The 21,632-nt window shown below is 33.9% G+C and overlaps 2 protein-coding genes across 4 annotated transcripts in view; both read left to right on the top strand.

Moving 5' to 3' along the window:
- The first annotated feature begins 1,148 nt into the window (after positions 1-1,148).
- uap1 (UDP-N-acetylglucosamine pyrophosphorylase 1) lies at positions 1,149-15,881 on the top strand. Of its 2 annotated transcripts, XM_073852499.1 has the most exons (11): positions 1,149-1,253; positions 1,905-2,197; positions 3,196-3,400; positions 4,567-4,742; positions 6,353-6,525; positions 10,128-10,321; positions 10,739-10,879; positions 12,071-12,259; positions 12,668-12,709; positions 13,238-13,304; positions 14,669-15,881. In XM_073852499.1, the coding sequence occupies exons 2-11, from the start codon at positions 1,921-1,923 to the stop codon at positions 14,759-14,761; spliced, it is 1,557 nt and encodes a 518-aa protein (XP_073708600.1). In that variant the 5' UTR covers positions 1,149-1,253; positions 1,905-1,920; the 3' UTR covers positions 14,762-15,881. The 2 variants fall into 2 exon arrangements, with proteins under 2 accessions (XP_073708600.1, XP_073708601.1); XM_073852500.1 differs by lacking the exon at positions 12,668-12,709.
- A 139-nt stretch (positions 15,882-16,020) lies between these two features.
- Positions 16,021-21,632, top strand: part of ddr2a (discoidin domain receptor tyrosine kinase 2a) — a 51,164-nt gene continuing 45,552 nt past the window's right edge. For both annotated transcript variants that reach the window (XM_073852498.1, XM_073852497.1), the window contains exon 1: positions 16,021-17,201. The gene's annotated coding sequence lies outside the window, so the exon portion shown is untranslated. The remainder of the gene's footprint in view (positions 17,202-21,632) is intronic.

Raw genomic sequence — 21,632 nt, 5'->3', positions numbered from 1 at the left:
TGTGTGTGTGTGTGTGTGTGTGTGTATTTATATATACATAATAAATATACACAGTAGACATATTATGTACACAAAAACTTTTATTTTGGATGTGATTAATACTTTTTTTATTTATTATTTTTAGTATTACTGTTTTTATAGTTTTGTTGTTATGGAAATTTTTATTTAAAAAAGCATTTACTCCCAATTATCTTAATTAAAATGTGAGTAAATGACTTGGTATGATGTTCAAATTAATCAGTATTAATAATTAATTAATTATTAATTAATTGATTAAATATTAACTTAGTATTGTTACATTGGGTTTGCCAGAATTTGCTTTCAAAATGAAAACCCGAACAAGTAAAATGTAGGTTAATTCACCCCAGCTACTGAACAAAACTTTAAATCAACTAATTATTTTTTATTATTTTTTATTTATTTATTAAACCCTTGCTTAAAAAATACAAATGTGAGAAAACAGATGCCAAGGAAATAGCCAGGGTTTCAATGGCCAAAGAATACATAGCAATTAAAATTCAAAAAAGTAAAAATATAAATAAAATAAAATAAAAGAGAGACAGAGAGAGAGAGAGATAATAATTAAATGAGAAAAAGTAAAAAAAAAAAAAAAAAAAAAAAAAAAACCGAATAAATTAGCAGATCACATAACAATAAACATACTTTTCCCTCAAAACATAAATTATCGAATAAAATGTATACAAAAACTTCCGTCAAAAAGTGAGCATACATTTAAAGTTTTAGTTGCCTTTTTGTTACAGGAGGTAGATAAAGATTTAATACAGATGTTAATGTCTTCTTGAGAGTAAGAAAAGTGGGAGGTAACTTTCATAACCTTGCATTTGTGGATAAAATATTTTGCAAGCAAAATAACTAAGATGCCGAGAAATTAAACATTAAATCGACTACATAAAAAAAAAAACACCGGAACAAAAATGTATTTTTTTCCTTTCCGCTTTTATTTCTTGTTCAGTGAGTCCCGCTTGTTTCACTGTTGGCTACGACTACATGACTGACAGCTCGCCTGTCTATTCACGTTCTGCATAGAGGCTCTAAGACCCGCCCATTCGTCCGAAGGAGGTGGGGATTGTCGGAAAATGGGTGTTTCTGTGTGTGTCCTGCCACGTCAGACTCTGACGGAAGTTAGGGGAGGATCCCGGGCAGCGAAGGCGGCGCTCTCAGGAGATGTAGCCGTGTCTTCAGTTCGACTGAAGTGAGAGGGAAGTATTAAGTGGTCAGCGGTTGCTCGAAAGGTAAGAATGTTACAGTGTTGTTAAATTCACTATTAAAAAACATTTCGCAAGGTTTGTTCTCGACAGAGAGCTGTCAAAGATAGGGTGCAGGCGGTAATGCCATGCTACTCTTATCAATGACAGATTTACCTATCTATCGATTTGAGTTTGAGGGCAAATATTGGCTAGATATGTGTCATTCTGACGGGGTTTTACATCTTAAGACTGTATGTTTGTTTTTATGAATGGCTATGATAAATACTAATACCTTGTTGTTACTAATCCAGGTGTTTTCATTCATTTATGTTGAACAAGTAGGCACAAGATGTATTGCATAAGACAGTTAAAATTTATGGAGCAGGTGTGATCTTATTATCAGGAATTAGAGCAAGTATCAGACTTTTATCAAACTTGATTACTTCCAGTAAGCTTTCAGATGACCAGAAATGATCTATGTTGTGTTCCAGCCAATCAGAAGTGAGGTTGATCTTTGAGCAGAGGTAAAGATCACATCTGACCTTAGACTTAGCCCACCTGGAGTTTATTTGACTGAGCACGTACACAGAGTAGTTATCAATTTATGGGTGGGATACTCCTGCCAGGAGTTCTTGAGACTTTTAGATAACCAGTGTCACTTTGCTTCTACCTCTGTTCCATCACTGACTGATCCAGATCTAAAGGAAAGACCATGGACACCAGCAAACTGGCTGAGAGGCTCGCTGAAGCCGGACAGTCTCACCTTCTTCAGTTTTGGGACCAGTTGAGCCCTGAGGAACAAGCTGAGATGATTGTCGATTTGGAGAGCATGAACTTCATGGAGATTAATAACTTCTTTAAAGCTGCCATGAAGACATCTGGGCAGACCTCGCAGGAGAAGGTAGACACCAGGATGGAACCGGTGCCCCGAGACGTTTTGGGAAGTGTAACACGTGATCGTGAATGTCTGAAAGAATGGGAAGAAGAGGGTAAGTTCAGATGTTTTAATATTTCACAGCTCTCCATCTTATGTTTTTTTTTTTTTTTTGGTTCGTTTCTGGTTTATCTGATCTTTCCTGGCCAAGCTAGAGTTTAGCTGATCAGCCAGTTAGTCTCCCAGTCTGAGCAAGTGGACAGGCAGAGGAATTGATATACAAGGCATTTTAAACGATTGAAACATGTTTCATTTAATAATATAACCCAAATGTGTTAGTAATTCTTTGTTGGGCAGAAATTGTTGCTAAGAAATATTGCACAACAAAACACAATGAGTGATGCAATGTCTTCTCCACCCAAATGGACCCCAGAGAACAATCCTTAGACAAATCATGACCCCCAAGAGATAACTAATCAGCGACTTAAGATTTCTTTCCAGAGTGTGTCTAAAAAGCCATTCTGTTCTAGAAAAACGATAGATTTCATATTTAAATAAACATTGTTTTGTCCCAGTACCCAGTACATTTTTGGGCGAGGATGCTTCAAAATGGATAGAACACATCTGGTTCTGGTTAGATTTGACGTAATTGCTTTGCTGAAGTCATGTTGAGCTCATTCACCATCAGATCATCTTGAATCAGACCACATTACTTTTGTGTGTTTTATTTTTTTAATTAATTTAACTCAGTGATTTTTTTTTTGTAAAAAGTTCATTTTTTAAGTCACAAAGTCATATTTTAGCGTATTCCAGGCATTGGTTGATGTAACATCAAGCATAACAGTCATTTATGTTAGATAAACCAGGCAGGCATCATAAAAGTTGATGATAATCACCCTTATCTGGAAATAATTTAACACAAACTGTTGTCTTTGAATCCAGACATTTTATACCTACAGCATCCGTCTCTTTTCTCATCATAGTTAAGTAGGTTTCGTTTGTACATTAACGTCACATATTTCACTGACTTATATTTGTTTATTTCTTAAATTGTATGGCATGGTATTAACACCTGTTTGCCAAAGTGGCCTAACCTCCCATCATTCCACATAGGTCTGCGCTGTATATCAGAGAACAAAGTGGCGGTTCTTCTATTGGCTGGAGGTCAAGGGACAAGGCTGGGGGTATCATTTCCAAAAGGCATGTATGACGTGCGTCTCCCTTCCCACAAAACCCTCTTTCAGATCCAGGCAGAACGCATCAGAAGACTGGAACAGCTCGCTGAAAAACAGCACTCGAGGAAGTGCTGTATTCCATGGTAAGATGATTATTAAGTACAATTGAAGTGTATTCAGTTTACTTTTTAAGCCATTGATAACCATTTCCAAAATTCCAAAGGAAGTAGTTTGAGTCGATGATTGTTGAACCTAATTACTTGGGTTAGCAGACCTGTTTCGACCTTGAGGAAGTTTCTCCCCATTTACCTTAATCCTGGCGACCTCTTTGCTATGAATGTCATTACATGGTTTAATCAGTGTGAAATCAGGTTGACATAACCAGCAGGTCGTCCTAAGGAACTAGGTCAGATCTCAAGAGAAAAAGAATTTCAGAGCCAATCTCTAACCAGCAGAATTGACCTCTGACACATGACGCATGATGCCCTAATAATGACAGATAATAATACGATGTCACTGTATGATAGTCATAGTCATATAACAATATATTTTATAGAGCATCATAATATTACCATCAGTTTAGCATCCAAAATAAACATGCTAATACCATCATTTGTTTTTTTGCCATAGTGGTGTTTTTTATTTTTTTATTAATGCATTAAATTGTACAAAAAAATGTCTACCTTTTAACAAAAAAATATTTCAAATAAATGCTGTTCTTTTGATCCATGTATTCATTGTATTCTACAGGAATAAAAAACATTATAAAATACAGTTGAAGTCAAAAATTTATATACATTTATATTGCAGAATCAAAATGTTAAATATTTGACCAAAATAAGAGGGATCATACAAAATGCATGTTATTTTTTTTATTTAGTACTGACCTGAATAAGATATTTCACATACAAGATGTTTACATATAGTCCACAAGATAAAATAATAGTTGAATTTATAAAAATGACCCTGTTCAAAAGTTTACATACATTTGATTCTTAATACTGCGTTGAACAGGGTCATTTTTATAAATTTAACTATTATTTTCTCTTGTGGACTATATGTAAACACCTTTTATGTGAAATATCTAATCTTAATATCTTAACATTAGGTCAGTACTAAATAAAAAATAACATGAATTTGGTAAAACCCTCTGTTTTTTTAGAAAAATGATTAACATTTGGCAGATTCTGCAAGGTGTATGTAAACTTTTGACTTCCACTATATATTAAAATAGTTTAAATAAATTTAAGCTAAGATGCTGTCAAGAGATTGGTCTTCCAATGACATGATAAATGTTTTGATTCATCAGGTACATTATGACAAGTGGCAGAACAATGGACATGACCAAAAAGTTCTTCACAGAACACAAATACTTCGGCCTGAAGGAAGAGAATGTGCTTTTCTTTCAGCAAGGCATGCTTCCCGCTGTGGACTTTAATGGGAAAATTATTCTAGAAGGCAAAGGCAAACTGTCCATGGCACCAGGTAAGTTTTTAAAGCAAAACTATATGTGACCCTGGACCACAAAACCAATCTTAAGTAGCATGGGTACATTTCGTCACCTTAGAATTATAAGGTTCTATCTGCGTTCTGAGCACTTTCGAGATATTGAGCTTCAAAGTTTTTGCATTCCATAGACTTCTGTAGATAGAACCATTTTTGTTTTCTAAAAAAAGGCACAAAATGTACACAGCTTACAAAAGAAACATCAAATATTGTAAATAAGTTGTCAAAGAATAGGAATATGTGAATAACTCAATTTTGACAAAAATGTCAGATAGAACCTTATAATTCTAAGGTGACGATTTGTAGCAATAGCCAAAAATACATTGTATGGGTCAAAATAATAGATTTTTCTTTTATGCCTGAAATCATTAGGATATTAATCATTTTGCAAATTTCCTACAGTAAATATCAAAACTTAAACTTAATTTTTGATTAGTAATATGCATTGCTAGGAACTTCATTTGGACAACTTTAAAAGCGATTTTCTCATAATTAAGATTTTTTTTTTTTGCACCCTCAGATTCCAGAGATTCAAATATTGTCATAACAAATCATACATCAATTGAAAGCTTATTTGTTCAGCTTTCAGATAATGTATAAATCTTAATTTAAAAAAAAAATTGACCCTTATGACTAGTTTTGTGGTCCAAGGTCACATATGAGATATGACTCTAAATAATGTACAAAGCGTACAAATTGTAATCTGATTCCAAATTACATGACAAAAATTGCGGCCAGTAACAAAATCTATTACATTACAAATAATAATATATAATCACATTGATTTAAAAAAAAAAATCTTGTACCATATGGATATAATAATACAATCAGAAAGGAAATATATTCCATTTATTGTTATTATAAACATGAAGTGAATAAAACATTACCTTACATCAAGGTTTTCCAACATGGGGTTTGTGATTTTAGTTAATTAATGATACTTTATTGCTATTATGTGAATATGTAATCATGTGATCAATAAAAACGCAACTAGTCTGATTACAAGCATTGTAAAGCTGCACTAATAAAATAAATAAACAGCAGACTGCATGCATCTTGTGGAAGAACATTGTCTCCGGAGCTACTTCTATCCGTTTATGTCTATGACGAATCACAAAGGTAATGGGCTACTCTGCAGCAGTTCCTACCAGAACCAGTCTAAAATAGTCCAAATATAAAAACTTATTATACAGTAGGTGTACCATAGTGTTTCAGGAGAAGCCAAAAACATGTTTAGAAAGTGGATTTATGATGTACTCAATTATTATATAAATTTAGTAATTACAGGTACTTCATTTTTGTAATCTGATTACGTGATCAAGATTACATGTTATCAATTACTACCCAGCATTGATAATGAACAGCATGTTGCTGAACGAAATATCATAGCCTCTTCAAGTAATCTCAAACATAGATTTAAGTTTAATCAAAAACACTTCTAAAAACCCATTTGAAAATTTCTTAAAGAAATTCTAGGCCTTACGCTTGGCCTACATCATGACTGACCAGCTTGCTAAGATTCATAATTAGAAATACTCTAGTAGTGAATATTCCGAACTTGTGTATTTACTGTAAATCTTTATATTCAGATGGAAACGGGGGCCTGTACAGAGCTCTGGGAACACAGAACATTGTGAAGGACATGGAGAAGAGAGGAGTCTCCTACATCCACGTCTACTGCGTAGACAACATTCTTGTGAAAGTGGCCGACCCTGCTTTCATTGGCTTCTGTACACTGAAAGGAGCTGATTGTGGTGCAAAGGTCAGTCCTTTACATACTCATCTCTCCCCATACAGGTATTTCCACTTCTATAAATAATGCAAATACAGTGCTATTAAAAATTAATCCACAGATTTAGTGGTGTATCATCAAACTTGTGCAACCTTTTCTGTATACGTGGTCATAATCTGTATACGTGGTCAATTCCCTGGCTGTAATATTTTCTAGTAATATATTGTGAAATTCATAAGTGCTTTGTCACTTATAAATTTAAAACAAAACCTTTTTTGTTAGTCCACTAGATGGAGCAGCTGCTCCAAAAAACCTGTGTATACAGGAATTTGCACTATTCATACATGTTTGAATAAGAAATTAGATAAAATTTTATTCAGCAAGGACATTGATCCAAAGTGACAGTAACAACATAATATTACAAAAGATTTCTGGATTAAATAAATTAATTCCTTCTGAGTTTTCTATTCATCACAAAATCCTGAAAATGTCACTGTTTCCACAAAAATTCAGCACTGATTTTAACATGGATTAATAATTAGGAATATTCCTTGGGCACCAAATCAGCAGGATCATGTGACACTGGAGAGAATGGCTGCTAAAAATTCAGGATTTTGCCATTACAAGAATAAATAGCATTTTTTAAATATATTAAAACCGTTGTAAATTGTAATAGTATTTCTTAGTGTTATTCTTTTTACTGTAGTTTTGATCACATAAATAATCAAAAAAAAATTACAGACCACAAACTTTTGTTACTTTTTGATAATTGTTAAAATTGTTGTTTAATGATGTTTTCGTTAGGAATGTTTTGATATGGCCTTGTGTTTAGCCGCACATCCTACAGCAATTAATTGTGGTTCCTTAAAATGTAATTTCAGGTATCTTGTTCACATGTGCTTTTGCAGTCTGCGTACACAACAGCAAGAAGGGGAAAATACTTTTACAAGAAACTGGTTATTCAGGACATTTTAAATGGTCTCCAGTCAGGAGCTAAATTGCCTTTAAAACTCTTATATAACCAGCCTAGTGATGCAGGATACCAATTAATTTAGCCATTATTCTCAGTGCAGCCTCAGAGTTTTGACGTATTAAAGTGATTATGATGGAATGGAAACCAAGTAACTAGGTTGAACCTGCTATTATTATATTATTTCCGTTTACATTATTCGTAATGAAGATGGTCAATACAAAATGCTAAATATGTATCCATGACTAACATTATGACATGATTCACAGTAGGTGTGTTTCACTTACCATTTACTTGAGTGAAACTTGACATGTTTTTCTTGAATGACCGGTTAGTGATGTAATGACGATAGTATTTAATGGAATCTGGAAGTACTTGTTTTGTTATCTCCAGACAAATATTTCTGAGTTATCTTATTTTTTACATACATTTTCTGCTCTGATTTTGAGTCTTTCTCTCTGTTCTTTCTAAATGTGATTTTGTTCTTATTTGTTTATTAGTTGTTATTTAGAAGTGTGGACGAAATGCCTTAAAAGGATCATTTCAGTCTCAAACTTAATCGTTAGTGTACAATATGTGATTCATGAAAGTATTTGCACGTGATATTTGGTTCCGACATAAATACTTAACAGCTGGTTTTGAGCTCTCTCTGAAGCTGCTAGCAATTAAACAGTTCCTGCGTGACAGGGGGATGATGGTAAGAAAATTTGGACCCACCCACCCCTCATAATTTCTGAAGCATGCACTTAAAGTGGCTTTAAAGCCTTCCCCCGTTGCTAACCCGTCATCAACCGAGAAGTTTGTAATTTGTTACTCAGATGAATGGAAAGGGTTTTCTGCTTTTGACTCTGCTGTAATTTAGCACAGACCTCAGGCAAACACTGCACACATGAGTGTGCGACCCATTCAAACACAGCAGCTAGATATTAGTATTGATAGATTTGTCTTTTCAACCTAAATTCTTTTAACAAATGGTTTTAGTCATGGGCTTAATACTTGGCATACTTTAAAACGCATGACAGGTTGTTATCAGTTGACATATGATACAATCTTTATGACAGCTGATAAACGCAACCTAAATTAAATCATTAACAAGAGTTTACAGGGTTTGTTACGGTAAATTGTTTTTTTTGTAACTATTGTGTAATCCTAAATAATTTAACTACTGCCATATATATGGCTAGGATATAGACAACAATAACAATAAATGTCTATAAAAATAAATTGCAATAAATAATGAGCTAAGAAAGTAAATTGAAACATCAAAACTTCTTACACTCACAAAGCTGATTTTTAATTTTAATATTCTGAAAGATTGCAATTTTTCATACATTTTGAAATGTAATTTATTCTTGTGATGGCAATGCTAAAATGCAATGCTTTTCATCAGCCATTACACCAGTCTTTAGTGTCACATGATTGTTCAGAAATCGTTCTAATATACTGAATTTGTATTCAAGAAACATTTCCTATTATTATCACAGTTGAAAATACTTGTGCTGCTTAGTATGTTTTTGGAAACCATGATTCTTTGATAAAAAGAAAGTGTATTTATTATATTTATTATATTTGACAGTAATGTAATTTTTAGTGTAGTACAAATTTACAGTGAGCACTAGATGATCTACAATTGAGTTCAAAAGTTTGCATACTGTACACCTTGCAGAATCTTCAAAATGTTAATTATTTTACCAAAATAAAAGGGATCATACAAAATGCATGTAAATTTTTTAATGAAAAGTTTATACACTTTATTCTTAAAACTGTGTTGTTACCTGAACAGTCCACATGTTCGCTTTTTTTGTTGTTGTTTGTTTAGTGATTGTTGTTCTAGAATCCCATGTTTGTACTGAACAGTTAAACTGCCCACTCTTCCTCAGTAAAATCCTTCAGGTCCCACAAATTCTTTGGTTTTTCAGCTTTTTTTGTGTATTTGAACCATTTCCAACAGTGACTGTATGATTTTGAGATCCATCTTTTCACACTGAGGGAGTCCCTCGTTTGTCCTGAACAGTAAAACTTCTTTGCAAAAATCCTTCAGGTCCCACAAATTCTTTGGTTCTTCTCATATACAACTATTATAGCACATTCAAATGCTCACTGATGCTCCAGAAGGAAACACAAAGCATTAAGAGCCAGGAGGTGAAAACTATTTGAATTTGAAGATCAGGGAAAAAATTTTATATATTTTGTCTTCTGAGAAACATTTAAGTAGATTCTGAAGAGCAGTACTAAATGGAGAAAAAAAAGATATAAGCAAAATAAGAATGTACACATCTTCATTCTGTTCAAAAGTTTACACCCCTGGCTCATAAAGCATTGTGTTTCCTTCTGAAGCATCAGTGCGTGTTTGAACCTTCTGTAATAGTTGCATATGAGTCCCTCAGTTGTCCTCAGTGTGGAAAGATGGATCTCAAAATCATACTGTCATTGTTGGAAAGGGTTCAAATACACACAAGCGTTTGAACATTTTGCACCTCAAAACCTTTGACCTCAACTGTAAATAGATATTATTTGAAAATTATATTTAAAAAAAAGGGAGGTTGGGGGTATGCAGGTATTGCATATGCAGAAAAGTATTGAACATGTTGATATTTACAAAAATTACATGCATTCATGTTACGCTGTTTCCAAACATTCATCTAGTGATTCTGATTGACAGGTTGTGGAGAAGACCAATCCAACAGAGGCGGTAGGCGTGGTCTGCAAGGTGGATGGGCTTTATCAAGTAGTGGAGTACAGCGAGATTACTTTGGCAACGGCAGAGAAGCGAAGCACCGATGGACGACTTATGTTCAATGCTGGCAACATTGCTAATCACTTCTTCACCCTCACATTCCTCAAAGAAATCGTGAGGTTAGTCAATAAATACTTTTAATTTATTTTGGGCAAAATGTGTAGGCTAATTTTTAATTACTCAGTTATGGATCACATCTTTAGGAGCTATTTAATGATATTTTGTCGCTAGGCAATGATCTCTGTAACATATTAAACAGTACAGCTATTTCTATGAGCTATTTCCAATGAGGTTTGCCATCTTGTAAATACTAGACAGGATGGAGCTGACTTTAATGTGCGCTGAGAATGAGTTAAAGTCAGAAGAGGAACATCTGCAGTTTTTGAGTGTCTGGTATTTTAAACACAGATGACTTTGCCAGACGTGTTCTCTTATTGTCATTTTTATGAAATTTTAACCGAAAGAACATGCTTTTCTGTCTGTTACTGTCTGCCTGTCCATCCCTCTGTCTTCATACCTCTATATCTTCCTTTTAGGACTCACGAGCCGCAGTTGCAACACCATGTGGCACAGAAGAAAATTCCCTTCGTGAACACACAAGGACAGCTAATCAAACCCGACAAACCCAATGGGATTAAGATGGAAAAATTTGTCTTCGACATATTCCAGTTTGCCAAGTTAGTGTCAGGACTTTTTTCCATTTGTTGTTTTTAGTATGTGTGCTTTTAGAAGGAAGTGTCCTCATTTGCACCTGTTTTATAGATGTTTTAGGTGTTTTACAAGTTTTATACAGTGTAGACAGTGTTCTGGTACTCATGTCATTGAAACAATTATTTGAAAAATTAAAAAAGGTATCAAAATATCAAAGCTTTTAATAGGAAAGTTTACCCATGCCTTTATTCTTTCAGACAAATACAATCATAATGGCAGTGAATGGGTGTTGAGATTCTGAAGTCCAACAGAGTACATAAAAAGTGCTCCACATGGCTCTGGGGGATAATAAAGTTATTCTGAAGTGAATCGATGTGTTTGTGTAAGACAAATATCCATATTTAAAACTTTATAAACTGTAATCTCTTGCTTTCGCTAACTATACGCCCAACATTCTTGTTTAAAAATCCATGTTTTGTTTTTCTCTCTCCTCTCCACTTCCTGCACAGTATGCATGTACGACAATTAGCAATTAGCTGGAAATAACGCGTTATAAAGTTTTAAATACAGATATTTTTCTTTCACAAATGCATCGATTCACTTCAGAAGGCCTTTATTAGCCCCTCGGAGCCATGTGGTGCACTTTTTATGATGGATGGATGGATGCACTTTATTGGACTTCAAAATCTCAACACCCATTCACTGCCATTTTAACGCTTGGAAAATCCAGGACATTTTTAATATAACTCAGATTGTATTTGTCTGAAAGAAGAAAGTCATATACAACTAAGGTGGCTTGAGGATGAATTAACCATGGGGTTATTTTTATTTTTTAGGTTTACCATCGCTTTAATTGACACCCATGCTCTGTCACACAGTTTTATGAGATATGAATTCTTATGCTTAAAACAGATCCAGAGAGCCTCCAAAATCTCTTAAAGAATATAATTAAGACTAATTATATACAATCTCAAACTCATAACATCTTTTCTGCATGCTGAAGAGGTTAAAATGATATCTAGAGAACTGGCTTAAAATTATTGTCATAAATAAAATCTAATAAATAATACATTTATTAGATTCTAATTAAACTGTAACTGAAAAATCTCAATATCTTGTACTCTCTTTTTTTTTTTTTTTTTTTTTGTACGAGTATTGCCTCATACATGTTCAATAAGTTATAACTTTTTGAAACTTTTTTTTTTTGTGTATGGCAGGACGTTTGTTGTATATGAAGTTTTGAGAGAAGATGAGTTTTCTCCATTGAAAAATGCTGACAGTCAGGATGGGAAGGACAACCCTACTACAGCCCGTCAGGCCCTCATGTCCCTGCATCACCGCTGGATCTTAAACGCAGGAGGACATTTTGTTGATGAGAATGGAACCCCTATACCTGCTATACCCAGGTGAGACATACACTCAAGAATGAAAATTCATTCTTTATTTAATATTATATTTTACATGAAAGACAAAATGAGAATCACCACACAGGTCTTTATTTAGTTTTTAATAAATCTTTTGTGATTTATTTATTTATTGGGTCATTTTTGGATCTTGACAGCGATTATGTCATTGTACGGAATAGAGATCTGTGAAAATTCTCATTTTGTGTTCTACTGCAGAAATAATAGCACACAGTTGTGGAACAACCTAAAGGTGTGTAAATGATAACAGAATTTTCATTTCCAGCTGAACCCAAACAGTCGCAGCTCTTTCATCGTTTCACAGATTCCTTCCCACCTGTGTTCAGTTTCACTCCCCTTTATCTTCAGTGATAGTGTAACCACACTATATTTCCTGTGTAACATTTCTAGAGTTGGAGCAGCAGGGACAGTCGCACCTGAAGTCAGCCAGAAGTAACTATTCTCCCTGTCGTATGTAGTGCATGGTGATGGGGCTTCGCTCTTAGTAGATTCCGTGTAGCTGTTAGAGCTCAGTGGGGGAAGGTGTCCAATTCCAGATGGCTGTGGTAAAGGTTGGCATCTTTTAACCGGCTCTGACCCAAGCAGCAGCTACTAACGGGCAGAATAATATGCATGCTGGGAAATGGGCATCAGGCATGCTGAATGGAACAAGGCTGCTCAACATTATAACACATAATCTGGTTTAGGTGCTTATAATCAAGTGGGAATTGACAGAAAATGGCAGAATTTTGTATTATGTTTATTCGAATGTATTCAGAATGTTTGCATTTGTTTGATTTGATGATCAAAATTGTATCTAATGGGTAAATGGTGGAATTAATTTTTGATTACTGAAGCAAAAATGTGTTTTTTATTTGTAAGTTAAAATCTTTTAATATCATATATGACATGATTAATGCTTGATCTGGAAATGCAAAGCATTAACGTTTATAACTCGTTTTGGTACTCTGCCCATCACAGCCTGAAGGATGGAACAGACCTGCCAATCAAATGTGAGATCTCTCCTCTTGTGTCGTATGGTGGTGAGGTAAGTCATAAAGGTCTATTTTAAAGGCACAATATGTACGATTTTTTTTTTATTAAATTTTTTTATTAAAAAACACTTTAACGGTGTTATTATATATATATATATATATATATATATATATATATAGCTCACTTGTGTACTTGCATTATTTCAAAGAATGTTTAAATCCAGAGAAATAAGCACTTTTAACTCGTGTCCTGTCTCTTGTCATTGCATCACCTGCCAATGAACTCATACACCCTCAAATTTATTTTCTAGAAAACATGGAAACACCAAAGACGCTTTAATATGTTATGCATTTTAATAGACAGTTGCCAAACGGACAGAGTAGCATTCTAACAGGGCTTTCAATACCTCAACCCTCAAATGTATCTAGTATGATAAAACAGCGCTGCTTTACCTCACATACCAATGACCTGAAGGACTGGAAGCGGTTGGCTGTGGCATAATAAAAGCTCCGTTTGCTTTCACGTTCGTCTCTCGTTAGCAATTGCTTCAGCAGCCTTGTTTCGCTTTATACTACAATGACATTAATAAAACTTTTAATACATTTGTTCGACCACAAACATGATTTCAGCCTGAGTCCCGTTGCATTGCATCAGCTGTGGGGATGAATACAACAACTCCCATGATTCCACACTCAATCGCGGCGTCATCAAACTATGCCTTTGTTTCTTTGTTTGTTTTAAATATGTGCCCTCTAGCGCTGCAAATTACTTACTATGTCTTTAACCTGCATACAGTGTTTTTGGCCACACTGAACATAAACAATGCCACTAAACCAAACACAACTCGCATATTTTGCTAATTATTGCTGCTTAAAATGGTCAGTTATTGTCTCGTTTTGGGCTGTACTAATTGGTCGGACCGAGAAAAACATTTAGAGTACTATAGACTGGTATTATATATATGTAGTTATAACAAATTAAGGAGAAGAGTACAAAGGGTTTTTGTGGTTGGCCAAACTAAACCAGGGCTTCCTGTGCAAGAATCTTGACAACATTTGTGTTTGTTCTTATCATTTCCGGTCAGGTAGGTGAAATATTAGGCTAATATCTTAATTAATACTGTTTGTACGTATCTTTAACACCTATTAACTTTAGTTTGTCCTGCCTACTAAGTCCTTCTCTATATGATTAAGCAGCTCCCACACATTTTTTCCCATGGTTTAGACAGCATAAATTAGCAGAACAACGTATTCAGTAGTACATTAACCGTGCAATCAATGCTGTTGTTTACATCCAAGTATCTCCAATATGGCCATGCATCCGGGTAACTGACCAAACTGACCTCTTTATCAATCCCAAAGTGTTTTATATAATATATGCTGTTTCAAAAAACAAATAGCCTGTCTTGTTTTCAAGGGGTTGGAGCATCTTGTCAATGGAAAAGCTTTCCAGCCCACTCTGGTCATCGATGAGAAGGGCGTCCAGGAGCTTGTGAAGAACGGCCTGTGAACCTCATACTCGCTGCTGCACTTGAAACCAAAATGAAGACTCTTTATCTCTATCAGCATCATCTCACTTCCTGCCAGGGTGGAGGAAACCGTGAAAATCTAGTGCAATAAAATGAAGGAAGGGTGTCTGAAGGCCAATCACAATCAAATCATTTTATAATCAAACTATTTATTTTGCGAAGACTTATTTTTATATCAATGTGCAGTGCTTTTTTTTCTAGAATTGGAACTTAGACGTTTAATTTATATATGGATGTATCAAATGATACACTGTACTGTAGATTGCATGAATGGACACTAAGATTTTAGGCATTCCTGCTTAATCTGTTCCTTTGTCTGAAAATGTAGATACATGTAAAACAAAGTTAAGTCTTCTCTATGAATGTCTGTTTTTGACAGGTATGTTTTTCGATGAGAAAGTGAGTGAGAATGTGACATCTTCTGATTGGGAGAGCTTCTGATTGGTTGGAGTCTGTCGCTGCCACTTACAGTGCTTCAGAAAGTGGGCACTCTGAGACACCTTCTCTCTCTTTTACACTTTACCTATCTTCCCGTTAGCTTTTGCCTCCACCATCTGTTAGTTTGTTCACATCCATGTATAAAATAATTTATCAGGATGAAGGATTCATTTGTTTGTTTACCTTAATGTCTGTATACTTAAGTAACCATCTATAGGAATTTCTTGACTTGCATTGGCACAAGATGCATGGAAATTGGAAAATTACATTACATATAATTAGACATTTGAGAAAACTGCAGCAATTTTCGCATTCATGTTAAATCAGAGACAAATGCTTCATGGGTTCAAGCATGTGATTAGTATAAACAGACATATTTCAAAATCATTTTTAGTTATGACATTTTTTCTTCCTGTTCGGCTACATTGAAAACATATTCTTAGAATTCTTAGATTAGCGTTGCCTTCAATTGGCAATGAAAGTATCAGTTCCTGCCACTTAATTTGGTTCTCCAAGAATTCTGAGATGTTTTCATTGTACCCTAATACAAAAAAGCTGAATAGAGAAATGTTTTTAGACATCTTGAAGTGTGTCTGTTTACACTAACCACATAGTTGAATCTGGACAGTGCCTCATTGCTATAATAAAAAAGAAATAAAGAAATATGCCTTGACCTAGGTCCATCAATCTCAATCCCTGTATAAATCTTCCACAAAGCTCAGAAATGACAGAATAATTTCTTGCAAATAAATATGTAGTGTTGGCACCATGAGGACATATTTAATGGAAGGCTTTTAAGGCCTTAGACAAATGATTGTTTGAGATCAAATATAGACAATCCACAATTTGGATCTTTTCACTTTTGTGCACTTGAGGAAGGTAAACCTAGGCAGATGGTTAGTGCAAATAATTTAACTCAGGGATGCATTCTTTAGGCTTTTAATATTGATAAACTCTAATTTTTAGTCAAAATCAAATAGGCAGACAGATTTGTGTTTCTTCAGATGAGTTGAGAAGTGTTGAATTTTCTTTTTCTCCTATAACAATAGTTCTGTATCGGTTTCCCATCTATAAATTATAATTGAATATCCTGTCCCTAGCCAAAGCTAATGGTAAAAAAAAAAAAAAAATAAGTGAAAAAAGTTGGGACTGCTTTTCTCATTATCTTGCCGAATGATTTTCCTCTATAGAGATGGAGGAGGGATTTAAAGGGGAAGCAAACTAAATTCACAAGTAGAACTACCTAACAATCACTTAAATCACTTTTAACCTTAAATGGTTATTTAATAAGGCTTAACTCTCTTTTTTATTGATGTACAATTCCAGAGTTACAACGAGATCTAGCTGTGGTATCAGCTCCCGCCCTACCCATACTTTTCCAAGAATTAATTAATACTTTTTATAACCAGGATACAGGACTATAAATGCAAAGAAACGTACACAGGAAAAGGAAAAAAAGTTAACTGCGCCTTCAATAAATTTTAAATAACTACCAGTAGTGAGAGCCAACATATGGCAAAGGAAAATAGGCGAACTATGATCATATGCACGTAAAATGTTCAGGCGTTTTAAGCTTAATACTTGCTGTCCTGAATTCTGCGTTTCTAAATGGTGTTTGACTGTAAAAAAGAGAAAGAATACTCGGGAAATCTTCTCTGATTGGCCACAGGAGTCTGACTTAATTGAAACCTTCTGTATGGCACGAAGAATTCTGGGACTTTGGCGTTTTCCCAAGAATCCTCAGAATGTTAGTTTTTTAGCCTCTCTCTTAGCTCTCTCTCTCTCTTTCTCCCTCTCTCCTCTTGCTCTCTTTTTTCCTTCATCCAGCGGTGTCTTACATCAGCTTACTGTGCCTGAATGTGAGACCCGAAGGAGAGGTTCGGAGAGAAAGAAAAAGCCTTGTTTTTATTCTCCTCATTACAAACACATTACTTGGAATTAGGAAAACCTAGGACAAATGGTTTGAAGACAGCAACCTAAGAAGTAAGTCTGCACACTGTCTGTTTACTTTGTTTTCTTTTCTTTTATCTAGGAAAGTTCGATAATTCCCTCTGTTGGATTTAAGCGAATATGTATATGATTGATTGTGATTGTTTTAAGATTATTTAACGTATATTAGTACTGTTCCGTTTTCTTTGTGTTAAAACTTGCATGGAACTGCCACTGTTTGCATGGCAGACTAAAATAGAGGATTGCAGAGCGACTTGATGCAGTGAACTTGTGCAAACCAGCTGTTCTGAATTGACTTTTTAACAAGGTAGCTATCGTGTGTTCTAGCTTGTTAAATTTCGCTAAAGTGTACTGCAAATGTTTGATTTTGCTTGGAAATTATACATTATTGTGTTAGCTTCTCCTAATGTCTTCCTCTTTCCTTTGACTTTCTTGCAGCTTTGTAAAATTATAAATGTGACTTAACTTCTATAGTTATTAAGAATACAATATTATGTATATGTATTATAAAATGTCTCTATAAGTTAATATGAGGATGCTATTTCCTATTAATTCATTATCAATTTGAATGGTTTGTTTAAATACCCACACACAAAGAAATGAAAGTACAGTGGCTTAAATATCTGTAGAAAATATTTGAACAGTTGAGCCTCTCTTTTTAAACGTATAATATATTAATATTATATTTTGATAAGCACACCTTTTAAGCAAAAAAGAATTGTTTTTAATTGTTTATAAAACATTCTGCTCAAAATTATGACGCAAAGCATTCTGACTTTTTGTTTTTCAAACTTAGTATAATCATCATAAATTATGAATTTATACCTTTTTTCACATGAGGTGAACTGACTTCATACATCCTTCAGAAGTCACCTTGAGATAGATTTATGAGAGGTTTATGAGAAAAGCTCATTTGTTTGTCACTTGTTTTAAAATTTTGGTTTAAGTGAATGAATACTTTTGGGGCCATTGTGTCATTGTATCTTCCCACTGTGCAACTTAACCTGGTGTGTTTAGGACATGGTTCATGACCTAACTGCTGGCATTCCACAGTAATGACCTTTCCAAGACATCAACATATGATTCATCTGAACTGCGTATGGTCAGTTTATATACATCCTTAAATTTATGTAAGCATTTAGGAATCCAGAGCTTTAATTTTAACCAAAGCTGTTTTAAATTTATGTTTTGTTCAGCAAAAGGCTAGTCGGTGTATCAAGATAATGAATATAATAAACATTTGAAGTAATGTTGCTTTAAAATAATAGCTTTATATATACAGTCAAATCAAAATTTATTCAGTCACCTTCAACATTTCTAACATTATCACAGTTTATTGGCTATAGTTTAGAAAATGGTAATAAAATATGACGAACTCAAGAGTTAAACTGTGTCAGAACAAATTCATCTTAATAATCACAAATGAATTTCAGTCAAACCAAAATATATTCAAACACCTTTAACATTTTTTTACAATATGACAGTTTTTATGCTATAGTTTAGAAAATGGTAATAAAATTGGACAAGAACTAAGTTTAACTGTTAAACTGTCAGAACAAATCCATCTTGATAATATCAGATAACTTTGACAGAAATGTATTTAACAAGATATGATTTGGTTAATGTGTTAAATCCAATATTTAGTTCCACATTTTACTGGTAGTCCACTGTTTAAAGAATTTTTTTAGGTATATCATGTCAAAGTTTACTTTGCTTTGCTATCCTCACTTACATGCATGAACTGTAGTGTCCTGCACCCACTAGTAAAAAAAAAGTAGTGTATCAAAAATTATATCTGGTGTCTAAGTAATTTTTGGTTTGACTGTATTGACAGTTTGTAATTTAACTACCTGCCAAATGCAGTAAAGGGTGGATGAAGTTTTCCAAGCTTTTATCATTGAGGGTTAAATTTATGTGTAATTCGTGTGTAGTTTAGCTTAGTTCCTGCAGATTTTTGGGTGCGAGCAGGGTAAGGAGTAATAGAAATCCTATATGATGATATCTTCAATACTTTCAGACCGCTTAGTGGATAAAGAGATACATATTGGTACATATTGAATAAAACTGAATACTGCATTTTAAGCCAGGCCTATAGTGCTGATATGTACAGTATAGTACCATATTAATGCATTTACATATTTTTGTGATGCTTGCAAAAGCTATTAATAATTATTATTAGTCATATACATTAAATTATAATTTAACTTGGAGTTTCATGTGGGATAGTAAAACTATTCAGCCATTCAGTCTTTTTTTTTTTTTTTTAGATTTGTTTTCAGTTAATCTTATACTCTATTTCTTACAGAAAAGTTCAGAAAATACTTTTCTCACTGTCGCATTAATGTGAGATTTTGAATAGTTTACAGAATATGTTTGTGTCACTCCTTAATCCGAATTAAGATGGATACATAAAGGGAAAAAATATATAAACTAGCAAACAGATGATGCTTGTAATTATTAGCATGTCAGACTGTTTTTATGGTGCAATATAAAAACAGCCCACTTAGTCATAAAATATATATTTTTAAAGTTTATGGCAATCAACTTTTTTTACCACTCAAATCTGCTTCTTTAGAAATATGTTTCATTGACTATTCAGAACGAAAGCACCCACTGCTTGCTTTGAGTTTTGTATGATTCATGCAACACTTCGTAAACTGACTGTTGCTTTTCAAAAGGGAAATGGAAAAGGTTTTTTCCACTGGCAAAGCTGTTAGGTGTAATTTAAGTCAGAAAGCTCAGGAGAGAGTATATGTTACATTCCAGTGTGTTTTGTGCAGGTGCACAGATGAAGTTCACCAGAAGAACTGTGACCCATTAGACCTTATAGCAGTCTAAAAAAACTAAATGTGATCTTCAACTTTAAGAATTTTAACTGTTCTCTGCTTGTGCATTTTAAATCATTTTTAATTGCGAATGATATGCAAAGCCTTAAAGCTATGCTGTCTCACAAAGAACATGTCACATGATTAAACAGGCAGGATTTTAAGATTTTTAACTTCGGTTTATACTGTTTGTGGTCCTTGATTCTTTTAATCATCTAATTGCTATGCAGTTACGGTAACTGTAAAGTATATATAGAGACACATTTGTTTAAATGTGCTTTTTTCAGCCACCTGTGTTATCCTAAATAGGTTCGAAGAAAAGTAGAAAACATTTACTCATCACAAAACCGCATGATTCTGTAACATGTGTCGTTGCACTTGCATCTGTTTTTGCTATCACCTGGCTCTAATTTTGCTGGAACTGCCATTTGATTTGGATTTATGCATTTCCATGAAAGTAAAATATCTGCAATGCTATGACCATTGCTTTAGGGAGGAATGAAAGAGGTTTCAAATGAAAAACACATGTTCTCTTCATACCTAAATTTACAGGCGTGTGAATATCAGCCTGGCGAATAAGATCCATTCACTCCAGTGGTACGTAATATGCAAAATAAAATGCACTATTTTAGTTGTGCTAATTTCAGACCTGAATTATAAGCCGCTCTCTTACTCGGAATTAGGCCTATATTAAGAAAAACATTGTGTGGAAACAATTTTACTTTAAACAATTAAACAATTACAAAAATGGTTAATAACACACTGAATTTAACATGAAGACCAAACCTTTTACAAAAAAAAAAAAATGTTTGTAGAAAGCTAGTGTCATCTAATCTTGAAGTTGCACAATGCTTAAGCTGAAATACTTGATTGTGAAGATCCCACTGCCGTCATTTTTGAAGTCTATGATAAAATCGTGACAGTTAATTGCAGTGAGCAGTGAAGGGAGACTCTAAAGCATAACCAAAAGTGCATATAGTTGTCTTGAAAGGTGCTTTTTGAAGAGACCTTCACTGTCATTTTCTGGTTATTTGGTTGGTTAAGTGACGATCCCAGATCTTGGAAAGCCCTCACTTACAGGGCCACAAATTGAAACCAGATTTTCACACTGATGTGCAATGAGATTTAATTGAGGCCTTTAGATAATGTATGACCTATCGGTCCAGCAATCTATATGAGCTGTCATTGGCTTATCTGTTGTATTCTATAATGAGAGACTGGTTAGAGTTAGGATTTGTTTATGTTCAGAACAAAGTTTATAGGGAAAACCTGTTAAACCTGCATGAACTGTTTTATTGGGAACTACTGTTAAAAGTCTCTTATTTTTGTAAAAAAAACAAAACAAAAAAACATTTAATATCATATAATATTCTATATATTTATTTCAATGATTTACAAATAGTATATTATAACTTACAAACACTGTAACTTCAATTTAATACAATATATTGTAAAAATATTAATTCATATACAACAATTTATTAACTTGGCCTGCGTTCAACACTGATCTGTGATGATATTTAATTAAGGCCTTAAGATATGACCTATCTGTCCTTCAATCTGAAGTTGTCATTTGGTTTATCTGCTTTATTCTTTAGTAGAGACTAGTTAAAGATTTATGTGTGGAACGAAGCATATA

Source organism: Garra rufa, chromosome 12 (assembly GCF_049309525.1).
Source record: "Garra rufa chromosome 12, GarRuf1.0, whole genome shotgun sequence".
Lineage (NCBI taxonomy): Eukaryota > Metazoa > Chordata > Actinopteri > Cypriniformes > Cyprinidae > Garra > Garra rufa.
This window is presented reverse-complemented; position numbering and strand designations above follow the sequence as displayed.

What these genes read in the sequence shown, in the direction of transcription:
- uap1 (XM_073852499.1), top strand. Translation starts at nt 1,921, where the DNA reads ATGGACACCAGCAAACTGGCTGAGAGGCTCGCTGAAGCCGGACAGTCT. An exon ending in AGGAAGTGCTGTATTCCATG is followed by an intron (nt 3,401 to 4,566) that starts GTAAGATGATTA and finishes TTGATTCATCAG; the next exon opens with GTACATTATGACAAGTGGCA. An exon ending in GACATATTCCAGTTTGCCAA is followed by an intron (nt 10,880 to 12,070) that starts GTTAGTGTCAGG and finishes TGTGTATGGCAG; the next exon opens with GACGTTTGTTGTATATGAAG.